Genomic DNA, 18,497 nt, shown 5'->3' with positions numbered 1-18,497 from the left:
AAACTAGGAACCTTGCTTATGTGTTACCTCATCCTGTATCGATTTTGGGAGCAAGGTACAGACTTCGTCCAGGGCAGCCTTGATCTCTTCCTCTGTGCTTTTCTCTTCCAGCAAACTATCCAACTTTTGAACCACAGTCTTGCAGATTTCACACAAAGCACCTGATTGCAGTTGTTTTGGTTTGGCTTTCTGGGAGCCTGGAAGGATTACATAGCAGAACACAGACTAAGTACATTACTGGAGATGGTGCCATCAAAAACACAAAAAGAGTTATTACACAACAGAATATCCTATGATTAACATTGCAGCCTCAGTGTCTAATTTTGCTGTGGATCCTGACAAAACAAATTAATTTGCAACAGAGAAATGATAAAAATGGTTGGAGCTGCAAGAATCCAGCAGAAATAAAAAATACAAAGAGGTTGGAAATCTGAATGAAAACAAAAAATGCTGGAATCACTCAGGTTAAGTGATTTCACTGAAATCTATTGAATAATGGAAGGACAACAGAGTTGACATGGAAAGGATGTTTCTTGCAGTGGGGGAGTCTAGGACCACAGAGCACAGCCTCAGAATAGTAAGACGTCCATTTAGAACAGAGTTGAGGAGGAATTCCACAAGCCACTGGGTGGTGAATCTGTGGAATTTACTGCCACAGAATGAACGTGGAAGCTAAGTCATTGGGTATATTTAAAGCAGAGGTTTATAGGTTCTTGGTAAGTCATGGTGTCAAATGTTATGGGGAAAAAGGAGAAAGGGGCTGAGAAGGATAAAATATCAGCTAGATTGATTGGTGGAGCAGAATCAATGGGCCAACTGGCTTAATTCTGCTCTTATGCCTTATGGTCTCTTTAGTTAGGACCTCTATTTATTGATTAAGCATCTATGGAAAAGAGTACAGTCAACATTTCAGGCTCAGACTTTTCAGCAGGACTGGAGAGAAAAAGATGAGGAGTAAAGCTAAAAGGTAGGCAAAAGGTGAAGTAATGAGTGGGAAGTTGATTTGTAAAAGAGATACACGGTTGGAGAAGGGAGAGGACAGTAGGCTATGGAAGAAAGAAAAGGGGGGGGGGGAGAAGCACCAGAGGGAGATAATGTGCAGGTAATGAGATAAGGTGAGAGCAGGAAAAGTGGATGGGTAATGTTGTTGTTGGGGGCGGGGGGTCATTACCAGAAGTTCCAGAAATCGATGTTCAGTCTTCAGGTTGAAGGATACCGAGATAGAATACAAGGAGTTATTCCTCCAACCTGAGTGTGACCACTTATACCCCCTTCCAGTTTCATCTATCACCTTGTGTTTCTCCCTGGACCACCCCCAAGTTTTTAATTCTACTCCTCATCAGTCCTGCTGAAGCGTCTTGGCCCAAAACGTCAACTGTACTCTTTTTCCATCAATACTGCCTGGCATGCTGAATTCCTGCAGCATTTTGTGTGTTGCTTCTATCTCATTCAGTCCTTTTATAATATGGGAGCTTCAGATAATACGTGGGAAGTTAAAATCCCCACTGTCACAACCATATTTCAGATAGTAGGTGAAATAGCAACTGTCTGCTATTTCTCTAAAAATCTGCTGCACTAAATCCTGTTGACTATTGGCTGGTTGATAGTATAATCCCTTAACGTGGTCATTCCTTTCTTATTCCATAGTCCTAACCACATAGCCTCAGTAGATAAGCCCTCCATTCTGTTCTGTCTAAGCACTGCAATGACATTTCTCCCTGACTAATAATGTCACTCCTTCCCCTTTAAAACCTCGCCCTCCATCATGTCTGAAACAACAGAACCCCAAGAGATTAAGCTGCCAGTCCTGGCCCTCCCACAACCAAATTTCACTAAGGGTGACAATATCATAATTCCATAAACTGATCTATGCTCTATGGTCATCAGCCTTACCTACATAATCCTCGCATTAAAATATACACCACTCAGAACATTAGTCACACCATGCTCAACCTTTTGTTTTCTGTCTTTGTATACAGGATCACCATATTCTTTCCTCACAACCACTCCACTAGTTGTGCTGGCACTCTAGATCCCATCTCTATAGATGAAGCCCCCTGAAGCAGCACGAGCATACCTTCCTGCTTGTACAGAACCTGCTTCCCTGGGAGAGAGACCAATGATCCAAAACTCTGAAGCTCGCCCTCCAGCACCATCCCCTAAGTCACATGTTAAAACTGTATTATCTACCTTTTTCTAGCCTCACTAGCGCGTGATATGGGTAATGGGGCTGAAATCACCACTTTGGAGATCCTGTCCTTTAACTTAGCTCCTAACTCCCTGAACTCGCTCTTCTGGATCTCGACACCCTTCCTGCATTGGTACCTATGTGGACAACTTTTGGTTACAAGTTACTTGAACACAGATCATTTTCCCCCATTCATTCACTGACGTACCTTACTGACGTCAATATTTACAGTTAAATTCTGTTAATCTGGCATTTGGTGACACTGGACAAGCAGATTTCTGGGATCACTGGATATCAAATATTAATACCAATTTTAGTTCACCTAAGATAAATATTATTTATCGAAGGCCCCAACAAGAGAGGGAACAGGAATTAGAGTTTCATTGTGTTAGAGGGAGCGCTGAAGTTGGCAACTGGTGAACCAAATTTCCAATGTCAGGGCTTCGGAATAGCTAGGCAATGGATTACTGGAATTGCCCTGAATATGGTTGAGGGATGGATGCCACTGGTAGCTCAATGCCCCAGAGTACAGATGCAACAGGTGTGATAGAGACGTGAGGAGTTGGCTCTTCTGATTACAAAAGAATGGTAGTACTGGGAGACGATATTCCTGATGGATTGTCCAATGAGACTACAAGGATGGGACACAGTAATAAGTGGATTTACTCACTTTGATATGACACTACAGCACCATCCACCCCAAATGTAGGTGGGAATGAGAGGAACAAATGTACAGGAGATCAGAGTCAAATGTCAGAATAGCATTAAGTGGGGCTGTCATTGTGTTTTTTAGATTTTCACAAGTAGTATGTGGATACAAAAATAGAGCTGCTGTTGAGAAATGAGGCAGGGCAAGTGACACAAGCGTCAGTGTGAGACCACTCTGAAACTGTGATCACTCTACTATCCATTCTAAAAACAGTACTGTGCAAAAGTCTTAGCCACCCCAGATTTTTTATATACATTTAGTTTTAGTTGCTTTTTTTTGTCTTCTGCATTAGTGTGTCAGTAGAAAGGAGCAAATTTGAGATTTCCAAACATCCATTTTCCAAAAAAATTAAATGTTACAGCAAAATTACTGTATTTTGTTAAAAGAAAGTAACATATTAGGGTAATAGACCATTTTTTTCCAAATAAAAACTTGATTACCTTGTAGGTATGTAGCCCAGAGCACTGCTAATGATCAGTGACATATTGAGTTAAATGAATTAAATTGAGTAACTGAAATCGAAACGGGTATAAAGGGATCACGCTCGGTGAGGGACAATCAAACTAAAAGATGAAGATGTGACAGTTTAATATTCAAATCGTCAATTCTTACACCATGGCAAGAGTGAGCATAGCAACAAGACACAAGGTAGCATCAGCAAGGTCTCTCCCAAGCAGAAATTTTGCGGCAGCCTGGAGTTTCAAGATGTGCTGTCCGAGTTCTTTTGAAGAAGCAGAAAGCAACAAACAGTAAGGTTGAGGACCAGAAACACAGTGGTTGGCCATAGAGAGTGAGTGCAGCAGACAAGAGATACATAAACTGATGTCCCTTCGAAATCAGAAGAAATCCAACTCAGAAACTACTGGAACCCAAGTACAGCCCTCCAGAGAAGTCTTGTCAGAAGTGGTCTTCATGGAAGAGTTGCTGCCAAAAAGCCATTCTTCCAAAGTGGGAGCAAAGCCAAGTGATGCACCTACATACAAAATCACAAGGACTGGGGTGTTGAACAGTGGCTACAAGTGCTCTGGACTGATGAGTCAAAATTTTTGGCTCAAACAGGAGGTAGTTCGTCCGTAGAAGAGTTGGAAAGCACTACATAAATATGCGTCTGCAGCCAACAGTGAAGCATGGCAGAGGTTCCTTGCAGGCTTGAGGCTGTATTTCTGCAAATGGAGTTGATCTGGTCTGAACTAAATAGAATTCTCAATTACAAGCAGATTCTCATCCATCATGCAATGCCATCAGGGAGGCGTCTGATCTGTCCTGTCTTCTATCTGCAGCAGGACAATGACACAAAACACATGGCCAAGGTCATAAAGAACTATCTTCAGCAAAAAGAACAAGGATTTCAACAACAGATAGTATGGCCTCCACAACACCCTGATCTCAACAACATCAAGGCTGCCTAGGATTACCTGGAGAGACAAAAGCAAATGAGACAGCCATAGTCTGCAGAAGAAGTGTCAGGTTCCCCAAGATGCTTGAAGCAACCTACCAGCTCATTTTCTGAACAAATTTCATGACAGTGTACCTCAGAGAATTGTTACAGTTTTAAAGGCACAGGATGGTCACATCAAATATTGATTTGATTTAGTTTTTACGGTTTACTGCTCTTTGTAGCTTTTTTTTTGATATTTAGAAACTTTCATTTCATTATTTTTGGCAGCATCTTCACTTCATAGCATTTTTTTTAACATGTGCTTAAACCTTTTGCATAGTACTGTAGTTATGGTAAAAAGATAGGACTGGTCCATAAGTTAAAGACCTAAGTGGAGGCAAGCCAATTTTGATGGCATTAGACAGATTTCTGCAAAGGCAAAGGCTGCTCAGGAGAGACCGTTTACTGAAGAGCCTGTTTCGTGCTGTAGGGACGGCACTGTGATGGAGGAAATAGTTAAGGATCTTCGTCTGCAGATTCACAGACTATAATGAATAAGAATAGCAGAATCCATTACCTGAAGGACATTAATGAATCAAATGGGGTTTCATGGCAACCTGATAGCTTCACAATGACAGTTTCTGAAACCAACCTTAATTCCAGGCTTATTGAATTACTTGAATTTGACTTTTGCAATTGCCACAATGAACTCTATTCTATTAAGGATGTAGAACTACAACTATATGATTATTGACTGAACTACCACCGAATCACAACCCTAAAAAAGAAATTCCACATACCCAGAGCCGTCCTTTCCGCATGCTTGCACAGACCAATGGTTCTGCACACAACAACGGGGTCCAATTCCTGCAAAAGAAGCTCCTCCACAGCTTTCCCGTACTCACTGATAAAGTCTTCACATTCACTTTTAACAGTGTCTGGCAGAACAGAGCATACTTTTATCAGAGTGTCAGTGATGGCCTCCTGTGGTGAGAAACATGCCATCAATTAACCAGCAGTGTGGAATCATCTAACCTGCAGTGAGATTTCCCTATGCTTCACCATTCCCAACCGCCAACCAAATCCAAGTCAGAAACTGTTGCCATTCTCACGTCCTGGTCTGGGTTTCTATCTCACCTCAGTTGTATTCTCCTGGAGAAGTTTCTTGACCTCCTGCATGACAAATTCACAGATTACACAGCCTGCTGATCCTGCTTCAAGCACTTCATTCTTCTAAAGATAAAAAAAAACATATAATGTGAAGAAATAATCAAAGATTTTGAATTATTGTGCATTTCACACAGTAAGATAGCAAAGCCAAAAACCAAGATTACAATGGAGAGAATGCAAGGGAGATTCAATGGGATTACGGGGAGAGATTGGATAGGCTGGGTTTGTTTTCCCTCAAGAAAAGGATGTGGCAGGTTGGTCGGATAAAAGTACACAAGATGATGAAAGGTGTAGATAAGCAAGATGGTAAAAATCTTTCTTCCAGGGTAGGGGTATCAAAAATAAGAGGGCAGAGGTTTAAGATGAGAAGATGCAGTTTTACAGTGGATCTGAGGGGTACTTTTTAAAAAATTTTAAAAGTAAACAGAGTGGTTAATATCTGGAACTCACTGCCAAAGGATACAAATACACATTTAAGAGTCATTTAGTCAGACACACAAAATACCAGGGCATGGAAGATGGGAAAATGGATTACTGTAGATTACACAAAGGGCCCATTTCTGTGCTGTGTTACTATGGCCCAACGACCATTGCCACATAAAGGCGTATCAAACCCTAGCCCAGGGATGGAAAACCTTTTGGAAGGCATGTGTCTAAATTGGCTATAATCTTGTAAAACATACTTTCATACACCATCATAATTTTAAGCGGAGGTTATCATTGATTAATGAATTATTAACAATAATTATGGACTTTTTTAAAGGAAAAGGGGTGAATATTATTTATATATTTTCTTTTTTTTACTGTTGTTAAAAGTATAACAATGAACTAAATGAGGCATTTTAGTAATAATTGTTCAAAAATTACTAATCTTTAAAAGACAATTAAAAATGACATCATTTCTACATAGTATTATTGTACCTCATAGATAACAAAAATTGTTTACATTCATAAAAGATCATGGAGAGGAAAATAAACATACTTTATTCTCTATGTTGCTGCCCTGACAGTGATAAATGTTCTATATCTGGCTTCTACTTGGTTGTATTGACATTGATTCAATCAGCTCTAGTTTCATCAGAACGTCAACTCCTATAATTAGGCTCAACTAAATTCATCACTGAAAGTAATAACTCACAAGAATAGTCATGGAGGCTCTAAGCTACATATAGTATTTCCTGTTATTATCACTGAATATCCAGTGTTCTCTGACAAACAACAGAAGAAAAAAATATAAGCAGAGCCAAATCACTGGCCCAGCAATTTACTATCTAATTAGAAAACTACAGCACAGAAACAGGTCCTTAGGCCCATTCATTCTGCGCTGAACTATTAATCTAATTGATCTGCACCCAGACCATAGCACTCAATACCCTCCCATCAATGAACCCATCTAAATTTCTCTTAAATATTATAATCAAACCCACCGGCAGCTCATTCCACACTCTGAGTGAAGAAGTCCCCCTTCATGTTCCCCCTTAAACTTTTCATCTTTCATCCTTAAACATGACCTTCAGTTCTACTCTTGCTGAACCTCAATGGAATAAGCCCGCTTGTATCTACCCTATCTATACCTCTCATAAATTTGCAATCTCCACCAATTCTCTCCCCATTCTCTGAGGCTCTAGGGAATAAAGTCTTGGCTTAATCAACCTCCTGAAGTCCTGACAATATGCTTGTAAATTTTCTCTGCACTCTTTCAATCTTACTGATATCTTTCCTGTAGGTAGGTGACCAGAATTGCGGACAGAAATCCAAATTAGACCTCAACAATGCCCTATACAACTTCAGCATAACATCCCAACTTTTGTACTCCTTACTTTGATTTATGAAGGTTAATGTGCCAGAAGTACTCTTTATGACCCTATGTACATGTGATACCATTTACAAGGAATTACAATCCTGTATTCCCAGATCCCTCTGTTCTATAGCACTTCTCAGTGAACTACATTAAGTTCCATCTGCCATTTTTCAGCCTATTTTCCCAGATGGTCCAGATCCCACTCTTAAATTTTCATAGCCTTTGCTATCACTTAGCTCACACTTGTGCTCGGCAGCGGGTGCGCTTGGGGGGGGGGGGGAGGACTTCGAGGTTCTCATAGGGGCACTTCTCTGTTTTCGTGGATGTTTGCGAAGAAAAAGCATTTCAGGATGTATATTGTATATTTCTCTGACATTAAATTTGACCCTTGAACCTTCCTCGCTGTTCACTACTCTAATCTTGGTGGCATCTGCAAATTTGCTGATCCAGTTTACAATTAGTATCATCTAAATTGTTGATATAGAAAATAAACAACAACAAATAGGGCACCGATTCCTGTGGTACACCAGTAGTCACAATCCTCCAGTCAGAGGCAACCATCTACTACCACTCTCAGGTTTCTCCCTCTAAGCCACTGTCTAATCCTATTCATTACCTCATCCTAAATGTCAAAGTGTCAACATCCTTTGTGTCATTCAATCACTAACTTTTTGTAGATATTCCCTTTGTTCTCTGCCCCATTCCCTTACCCATTGCAGAAATGGTATTTGATTTTTTAAATTATTCATACTTCTGAATGGACATCAATCAGAAACAATTTGTTACTGCTCTATAAATACTGCCAACTTGCTGAGAATTTCCATCATTTTCAGTTTTCATTTGAGATTTTCTACATACTATGAATCTTAGGTCAGTAATATAAAAAAAACACATGAACACCAAAGATATTCAAGGACTGTCTAGATTTCTGAATGAACAATGAAGCAATGAACACTACCCCCTATACACTACTGCTGCCACAAAAAACATATTTCTCATCATAAGCCAGTGATAATATACTCTGATTCAGAAATAGGACAACGGTTGCAGAAATAGAAAATAATCTGTTTGAAATTAACTTGCCCAGTAAAGATAAAGTGACAAATATTAAGTTGCTTTTAGAACTGATTATTTGAGGAATGTTCTGCATAAAGTAGATAATTATAGGATTAAGGAGATTAAAATTAGTACTGCTCATAGACACATTTGTGTCTATGAAAAATTTGTGATATGAAAAATATGCAGGTCCAGGGTTAAATTCAAGACGCCTACACAAACTAGCATACAGTATTTATCCTAGTTGCATTAACATTGTGCTGTTTTTAAGTCAGGGATTAACATGCGATTTACTTCAACATTTAAATATTGAGTGGGGATGACCACCATTAAAGTCATGAAGTTTAATTTCTGTGAAGTAAAATCCTGAAAGAAATCCAGCATTTACATTCAGTTCAGAGTGCAATACACATCCAGCATTCTGGATGTGTGTACATATTTTCAAGTACTCTGCTATGGTTAATTAAGAAATCCCAGAACTTTCTCACTCCTGTAATAGCTGGATGTTGGTTTTCAAAGTTCTGAATGCCTGTTTGTATTTACACATCTGAAATGTGACCCAACTTTTGATGTGATTAAATAGAAACGGAAACTGCAGAATTCAGAACAGGAAGTCGCACAGCGCTTGTCTGTGGAAACAGATGAGATTCTACGTGACTGTTTTAAGTTGGTATCAACTTAATCAAAGATACAGCGGCCAACCTAGATGAGTATGTCACTTCCATCTCAGACCTGATCAGCAAGTCTGTTGAGGAATTATCTATCAAAGAGTTCAGTCCAGGTGTTTCCAAGCCAGAAACCATGTACGAACAGGGAGATCCACTCCTCAGGTCTTGGTCTGGAGCGTTTAAATCAGGTGACTTTGTAAGAAATCACGATATGGCTATCAGGGATGCTAACAGACAGTACCAGTCTAAAATCTAGCAGCAGTCCAGCCATCAGCTGTGGCATACAATAATGGGTTACAAAATTAAGTCGGGCAGCATTGCTACCAACAGCAAATCCCTTACATTCTGTGCACATCTTGAACAGAAAGGAACAGTTATGTCATCATCCACGTTGACAGCCTCCAGTGCAACTAAATCTATAGTCGCCATCACTGACGCAAGATCAGTCTTCCAGTGGATGAACCTGAGGAAAGCACCAGGCCTGGCCATGTCCTTAGATCCCAGTGCAGATCAGTTGACAGGGATACTTGAGGACTTTTTTTTAACCAATATAATATTTGTTACATCGGTAACTGTGACGAGATCTGAAGGATTATTCTAAAGTGGACCATTCCTTTAAACGAGAGAGAGAGAGAGAGGGAGTGAACAGCTTGTGTACTAATTCAGCAGCAGGACGAAAGAGTGAGTCTGTGAGTTGCCTTAGAAACTGAAAGGCAGAGTTATATGATGGACAGCTCGTGTTCCGCACTACTGAGATATATGCAAGGTAAGTTGACTTTTTAATCAGATGCACGAGACACACAAGAGACACATGATGCCAGAGGCAAAGAGGACACTGGTGAGCTTTGTGTGCCCACGACAAGGGTGGGGTTTTTGCTCACAGTGTGGACAAAGGAGTGACTGGTGGAACGCTATTGGTGTGTTTAACCCTGCCCTGGGTTGACAGCGTTATCGTGGAAATGGTCCCCTTTTCTGTGGTCACAAGTTGGTGACTGTAAGCTTCGGGAGCAGGACGATGTGGAGGATCGGTATCGGAAGATAAACCAACACACTATCTCTCTCCAACTCTACTCAAACCAAATTCCAGAACGGAACTGATTACTTACCATACCACCGTAAGACTGTATCACCTGATCACCTGAGCTGGGGAAGATTGGGAACCTTATTTACATACTTAATATATGAATATACTCTGCTAACCTGTTTACCTTATCTTGTTTTATATTACTTTATTCACGTAGTTACTAATAGTTTATAATGGAAGACTCAGACTCCAGGTGGTGTCCATTTCTGCTGGTTCTTTTTAATCTGTTACGTAACAAATTGGGCGCTCGTCCTGGAGATGGACAAAAATTGGTGGGAGCCATTCTAAAATTTGTTGGGGGCTCGATTGACTAGTTGATTTTGATTGGGGAAATTCCCTTTCGATTTGTGTGAGTGGATTATCAGCAGAAATGAAGTTTGAGGTGAATAAGTGTGTGGCAGAACCAACCCTGGAGGCGTTGGATGATGCTAAGAGGGATGTACTGTAGGGAATTGCTCGTAAGTTAAAGTGACCACTCGCATGAAGAAGGCTCCGATACAGCTATTAATAGCACAGCATTATGTAGCCGAGGGGAAGTTCGAAGAGGAGGTGTTGGAAATGTTTGCTGAAGATAAAGTACTTACTGAGGCCGAGGTTCAGCTTCAGTTAGCAAAACTGAAGTATGAGTATGAGTTGAAATTAAAACAGCTGGAGGCCAATGAAGCAGAAAAGTGGGGGATACCTGAGGCTAGAAAGGCAGGAAAACAGAGACAGTCCAAGAGGGAGCAATGGCAGCGACAGGATCAAGCATCAGGTATGGGTAAGGAGCTGGTGGTACTGTTTAATATCAGCCAAGAAATTAAGGTAGTAGCGCCCTTTGATGAAGCTGAAGTTGACCAGTATTTCCTACACTTCGAAAAGGTGGTCCAGACTGGAAGTGGCCGAGGGATAAGTGGGCTATCATGTTACAAAGTGTGTTGAAGGGGGAAGCTCAGCAGGTGTTTTCTGCCCTGACCCTTGAACAGTCAAAGAACTATGCCACAGTTAAGGATGCTGAGCTTAAACCCCATGAGTTGGTTCTGGAGGCGTATAAACGAAAGTTCAGAGATTTAAGGAAGTCTGGGAGCCAAACTTATATGGAGTTTGGCCATGGAAAACAGGTATACTTCAATCTCTGGTATACCTCGGAAGGGGTAACTGAGGGTTTGGACAGCTTGAAAGAGCTGTGACTGAAGAATTTAAGAAGTGTGTTCCCGATGATGTAAAGGCATATGGAGATGAAAAGGATGCCACTACCTTACGGGAGTCTCCTAAGTTAGCAGATGAGGTTGTTTTAACCCACAAGGTTGAGTTTACTCAGGATGAGAGTTGCCCAGAGAGTAGCTGGGAGGATCGGGGAACCTGGAATTTGACTGGGACTGGTATTGAAAGCTAAGAAGAGAAGAGGCAGCTGTCCCATTTGCCTGTGTTCAGGTTGTTGAAGTGCCTGTGAATTTCCAGGCTGTTGAACCTTGTGTTTAAACTCAGTTAAGGTCTGAGGTGTCTGAGATCCTCAGTCAGTTGTGTTAGACGGGGGGGGGGGAGACGGGACGTCACATGACGACGTAAGATCGAGACGCTGGAACTCAGCCCTCCCGTAAAAAATCAGTAAATTAATGTTTAAGTGAAGAAAAGTTAGTCAATACTTTCTAAAAGTTACTTATAAACTACTCTGGATTGTTTCAAGCTATGTCTTATAAACAGAAGATGAAGAAAACTACTACCATGAAGACAACGCAAGTTGGAACAGAATCAAGGCCCACCTCTGCCAAAGAACCGCGGGCTCAGGTACATTATACCACCGGCGATATAGAACAGGAAACTGCGGCAACATCAACCATTTCTAAAGAAAAAGACCAACGAGAACTGCACAAACGTGAAGGAAGGAGCATGCACAAACGAGAACAACTTGAACTACAAATCCCAGTTACGACTGAAACCGAAAGTGAAAGTGAATCTGAGGGAGAGTCAGATTCTCTGGAAAAATCAGACGAAGACGGAGGTAAAAGTTCTTCTGGAAATAAAGAAAAGACTTTGATGCAAATAATGCGTAAATTAGGCGCATTAAAAGTAATCAAAAAATGATAAATGTGGAGATTATGTTTGAGAAAACGACAAAAAGACAGGAAAAAATGGAAAAGAGAATTATAGATTTGGAAACTACAACGGAAGACATGGTTGAAAGAATGAATAAAATGGAAGATGATATTACTGCCTGGACATCAGAAAGAAAACAAATGTTGGAAAAAGTTGATAAGCTTGAAAATTTTAGTAGACGAAATAATATTAAAATTGTTGGACTTAAGATATAGAAGGAGAAGATCCAATAAATTTTTTTCAAAAATGGATTCCTGAAAAATTCGAAATGGAAGGAGAAACTAATTGAAATTGAAAGGGCTCAAAGAGCCTTAAGGTCAAGACCTCAAGCTGACCAAAATCCACGATCAATTTTGATAAAGTGCTTAAGATACCAAGATAAAGAAAAGATCCTGAAGGCAGCTGCCCAATGTGCCAAAAAGAGAAACAGGCCATTGATGATAGCAGGGAAGGCAGTTCTTTTCTATCCTGATATAAGTTATAACCTTTTAAAGAGAACGAAGGAATTTAACCCAGTGAAAAGAGTTTTATGGGAAAAGGGTTATAAATTTATAATGCGTCACTCAGCAACATTGATCATTTTTTAGGAGGAGGGAAAAAGGAGATTTTTTTTTATCGATTATTGAGAAGCGGAGGAGTTCACACAAAAACTTCCAGATACTCTCCAATTACACATAGAGATTTCCAAGTGTAATGGATTAAAGATGAAGACAGAGACAGTGAATGGAAGTGATTGATATTTAAGGATGACATAGGGGAGAAAAGCAAAATTTCAGATATACTAATTGAGAATAGTATTTTTTCTTCTCCTTTTATATATATACTTTTTTATGTTGCGGGGGGGGGGGCTGGGGAGCTTTGGATTGATTATTATAGGATTCACATGTGTAATCATGGCAATCGCCATGACCCGTACAATAGAGGGGGGTAATATTGTGTTTTTTTTTCACAACATTAGTAGGGGGGTATTTTGTTTTTTTCTTCACACTCTTTTTCTTCTATCTTTCTGCCTGGATGATCGGTGGGGACACACATAGCAACATGGAGAATTTTAGAAAGAATTCCCAAGATACCACAAAAGTTGAAAGATTATGTGTTATTATAGATTGCAGTAACATAATTGAAAATAATGACTAATTTACTGAATTTTTAAAGTTTTATTGTTAATGGGCTTAATAGACTGGTGAAAAGAAAAAGAATTTTTACATAAAAAAAATGAAAATAGATATAGCTTTTTTACAAGAAACACACTTAACAGAGATAGAACATCACAAATTAAAAACAGACTGGGTTGGAAATGTTATTGCAGCTTCATTTAATTCAAAGGCGAGAGGAGTTACAACTTTGGTTAATAAAAATTTAACCAATTAAAATACAAAACGTATTAATTGATTCGGCGGGGAGATATGTAATTATACATTGTCAATTTTTTTCAGAATTATGAACTCTTATAAATATTTATGCACCAAACAAAAATGATGTAAAATTTATACAAGAGGTCTTTTTGAATTTGGCTAATGCACATGACAAAATATTAACAGGTGGAGATTTTAACTTTTGTTTAGATCCAGTTTTAGATAGATCAACAAAGGTTGTCACAAAATCAAAAGTAGCAAAATTAACTCTATCATTGATGAAAGACTTAAATTTGATTGATATATGGAGAAGAATTAACTCAAAAGAAAGAGATTATTCATTTTATTCAAACAGACATAAAACATATTCAAGGATAGGTTTCTTCTTATTATCAACGAATATGCAAGATAGAGTGAAAAACATGGAATATAAAGTGAGAATATTGTCAGATCATTCTCCTTTGATAATGACAATGATAATGATAGATAAAGAGGAATCAATTTATAGATGGAGATTTAATTCAATATTACTAAAACGTCAAGATTTTTGTGATTTTATGAAAAAGCAGATTCAGTTCTTTTTAGATACAAATTCACATTCAGTTGATGATAAATTTATATTGTGGGAAGCAATGAAGGCATATTTGAGAGGTCAGATAATAAGTTATACTTCTAAAATTAAGAAGGAATATATGATAGAAATCGATCAATTGGAAAAAGAGATTACAAAATTAGAAAAAGAATCTCAAAAATATATGACAGAAGAAAAACGAAGACAACTTATTAATAAGAAGTTACAATATAATACACTTCAGACATATCGAACAGAAAAAGCAATTATGAGAACTAAACAGAGATATTATGAACTAGGTGAAAGATCACATAAGGTCCTTGCATGGCAGTTAAAAACAGACCAGACTTCTAAAACGATAAATGCAATTCGAACAAGAGTAAATAAAATTACTTATAAACCTTTAGAAATTAATAAAACTTACAAGAATTTTTATTCTGAATTGTATAAATCAGAGTCACAAAATGATAATGTCAAGATAGAAAGGTTTTTATCACAAATAACTCTTCCAAAATTAAATACGGAAGAACAGAAGAGATTAGATATGCCTTTTACATTAAAAGAGGTTGAAGAAGCTTTAGGATCATTTCAAAGTAATAAATCTCCAGGAGAAGATGGTTTTCTGCCTGAATTTTATAAAAAGTTTAAAGATTTATTAATCCCTCCTTTTATGGAGTTAATACATCAAACGGAAAGAACGCATAAACTTCCAGAATCTTTTTCGACAGCTATTTTAATAGTATTGCCAAAAAAAGATAGAGATCTTTTAAAGCCAACATCATATAGACCTATTTCTTTGTTCAATACTGATTATAAAATAGTAGCAAAAATCTTATCTAACAGACTATATAAATACTTACCAAAATTAATACATATGGATCAAACAGGATTTATTAAAAATAGACAATTGGCAGATAAAGTAACTCGGTTATTTAGTATAATTCATTTGGCGCAAAAGAGGGAGGAAATGAGTGTGGCAGTTGCTTTAGATGCAGAAAAAGCATTTGATAGATTGGAATGGGATTTTTTTATTTAAGGTATTGGAAAACTATGGATTAGCAGTATCTTTTATAAAATGGATTAAAACCTTAAATACTAATCCCAAAGCTAAAGTAGTGACAAATGGTCAAATTTCAACACCATTTCAGTTAACAAGGTCAACTAGGCAAGGTTGTCGATTATCACCTGCTTTATTTGTATTGGCGATAGAACCATTAGCTGAATAAATTAGAATGGACCCAGATATTAAGGGTTTCAGAGTTAATCAGGAAAAATACAAGATTCTTATTTGCTGATGATGTTCTGCTTTATTTAACAAACCCATATGCACTCGTTGCGTAAATTATCCTATAGATTAGAAGAATATGGGAAAATAACAGGTTATAAAATAAATTGGGATATAAGTGAAATTTTACCTCTTACTAAAGGAGATTATAGTCAATGTTGATTAATAACTCAATTTAGATGGCCGGCAAATGGTATAAGATATTTAGGTATAAGAGTTGATAATGATATAAAGAACTTATATAAATTAAATTAAATTACTTACATTACTGAAAAAAATTCAAGAAGATCTTGATAAATGGATGGTATTACCAATAACATTAGTAGGTAGAGTAAATACCATAAAAATGAATATATTCCCTAGACTACAATACTTATTTCAATCACTACCAATACAACTACCCCAGAAGTTTTTTCAAGAGTTAAATAAATATGTGAGGAAGTTTCTTTGGAAAGGTAAGATGTCAAGAATATCGTTGGAAAAATTGACATGGAAATTTGATCTAGGAGGGTTACAGCTTACAAATTTTAAGAATTATTATAAAGCAAATCAACTTAGATTTATTGCATCTTTTTTTGAGAGAGATAGACCGGCATGGATTAGAATAGAAATAGATAAAATAGAGAAAATACACCAGAAGATTTTATATATAAATGGGAATCTAAATGGATACGGGAAAAGAAAGAATCTCCTATATTAAAGCATTTGATTGACTTATGGAATAAGATAAATGTTGATGATGAGACAAAGAAATCTTTATTAGCAAAGAGATCTTTAATTCAAAATAGACTTATTCCTTTTACAATGGTTAATCAACTTTTATATAATTGGTTTCAAAAAGGGATTAGATATATAGGAGATTGTTTTGAAGGAGGTATATTAATGTCATTTGATCAATTAAAGAATAAATACAAAGTATCAAACAACACTCTTTCTTGTTATTTCCAATTAAGGGCTTATTTAAGAGAAAAATTAGGTCAAACAATGTTATTGCCGAAATCTAATGAAATAGAAACTTTAATTCAAAAAGGAAAGACTAAAAAAATTATTTCTTGTATGTATAGCTTGATTCAAAAACAGGCAATTAAACAAGGAGTCCATAAGTCAAGACAAAAATGGGAAAGTGACTTGAATATTAAAATTGAAGAAACAAATTGGTCAAGACTATGTCTTGATAGTACGACAAATACAATAAATGTCCAGTTAAGATTAGTGCAATATAATTTTTTACATCAATTATATATTACACCACAAAAAATAAATAAATTAAACCCAAATTTATCCGATCAGCGTTTCCAATGTAAACAAGAAATTGGTACTTTTTTACATTCTACTTGGTTTTGTTCTAAAATTCAACCTTTTTGGACAAATTTAAGAGTTTTATTGTAACAAATTATTGGAACACAACTTCCACATAATCCAATATTATTTTTATTAGGTGACATTGAAGGGATAAAATCGAAACCCAAATTGAATAAATATCAGAAAGAATTTATAAAAATTGCACTGGCAGTAGCCAAAAAGGCTATTGCAGTTACTTGGAAATCGGATGCATACTTAAGTATAGATAGTTGGAAGAATGAAATTTACAGCTGTATTGCACTTGGAAAAATTACTTATAATTTAAGAGATAAATATGAAACATTTTTGAAAATTTGGCGCTCTTATTTACAAAAGACAGGATTAAATATATAGGTGCTCCGAAGATAAAATAATTGGTTATTTGGGGAAAGAAATAAATATATATACTAAAGTTATTACGAACTCCATGGAGCATGTGGGGATCTTCCAATATCCAGGCACTCTTTCTTCTTTTTCTTTCTTTCTCTTTTTTTTTCTATAGGGATGTTAGGGGGGAGGGGTTAAGGGGAGGAGGGAAGGGTATATATATTTTTTACATATTTCTTTTTCTTTCTGTAATTATTTGAAAACTCAATAACAAAGTTTTAGAAAAAAGGAAGTTGTGGTCCCGGAAATTTACAGGGCTGAGATTTTAAACATGGCTCATAGTATGCCTTTAGACAATAGACAATAGGTGCAGAAGTAGACCATTCGGCCCCTCGAGTCTGCACTGCCATTCTGAGATCATGGCTGATCATTCACTATCAATACCCAGTCCCTGCCTTGTCCCCATATCCCTTGATTCCCCTATCCATCAGATATCTATCCAGCTCCTTCTTGAAAGCATCCAGAGAATTGGCCTCCACCATCTTCCGAGGCAGTGCATTCCACACCTCCACAACTCTCTGGGAGAAGAAGCTCTTCCTCAATTCTGTTTTAAATAACTGACCTCTTATTCTCAATCCATGCCCTCTGGTACTGGACTCTCCCAACATCTGGAACATATTTCCTGCCTCAATCCTATCAAATCCTTTAATTATCTTAAACGTTTCAATCAGATCCCCTCTCAATCTCCTCAATTCCAGCGTGTACAATCCCAATCTCTCCAATCTCTCTGCGTAAGACAGCCCTGCCATCCCAGGAATCAACCTAGTGAATCTACGCTGCACTTCCTCAATTGCCAGAATGTCCTTCCTTAAACCTGGAGACCAAAACTGTACACAATATTCCAGGTGTGGTCTCACCAGGGCCCTGTACAAATGCAAAAGAACATCCTTGCTCTTGTATTCAATTCCCCTTGTAACAAAGGCCAACATTCCATTTGCCCTCTTCACTGCCTGTTGCACTTGCTCATTCACCTTCATTGACTGGTGAACTAGGACTCCTAGGTCTCTTTGCATTTCTCCCTTACCTAACTCGACACCGTTCAGACAATACTCTGCCCTCTTGTTCCTGCTTCCAAAGTGGATAACTTCACATTTATTCACATTGAATGACATCTGCCAAGTATCTGCCCACTCACTCAGCCTATCCAAGTCTCCCTGTATTCCCCTAACGTCCTCTTCGCATGTCACACTGCCACCCAGTTTAGTATCGTCAGCAAACTTGCTGATATAGTTTTCAATGCCCTCATCTAAATCATTGACATAAATCGTAAAGAGCTGTGGTCCCAATACAGAGCCCTGTGGTACCCCACTAGTCACCTCCAGCCAGTCTGAGAAACACCCATTCACTGCTACCCTTTGCTTTCTATCTGCCAACCAGTTTTCTATCCATGTTGAAACCCTGCCCCCAATGCCATGAGCTCTGATTTTA

The 18,497-nt window shown here is 37.9% G+C and overlaps 1 protein-coding gene across 2 annotated transcripts in view; it reads right to left on the bottom strand.

The window, feature by feature from the left end:
• The window catches only part of psap (prosaposin), a 74,847-nt gene that overhangs the window by 10,601 nt on the left and 45,749 nt on the right, over positions 1 to 18,497 (bottom strand). The window contains exons 9-12 of one of the 2 annotated variants that reach the window (XM_059946205.1): positions 17,107 to 17,178; positions 5,413 to 5,508; positions 5,076 to 5,259; positions 28 to 197 (exon numbers count right to left, since the gene is read on the bottom strand). In XM_059946205.1, the coding sequence (XP_059802188.1) occupies positions 28 to 197; positions 5,076 to 5,259; positions 5,413 to 5,508; positions 17,107 to 17,178 (522 nt within the window). The remainder of the gene's footprint in view (positions 1 to 27; positions 198 to 5,075; positions 5,260 to 5,412; positions 5,509 to 17,106; positions 17,179 to 18,497) is intronic. The other variant, XM_059946206.1, reaches the window with a different exon arrangement.

The sequence above is a fragment of the Hypanus sabinus genome, chromosome 21, assembly GCF_030144855.1.
Source record: "Hypanus sabinus isolate sHypSab1 chromosome 21, sHypSab1.hap1, whole genome shotgun sequence".
NCBI lineage: Eukaryota > Metazoa > Chordata > Chondrichthyes > Myliobatiformes > Dasyatidae > Hypanus > Hypanus sabinus.
Note: the sequence above shows the minus strand (reverse complement) of the source record. Positions and strands in the feature narration are given on the sequence as shown.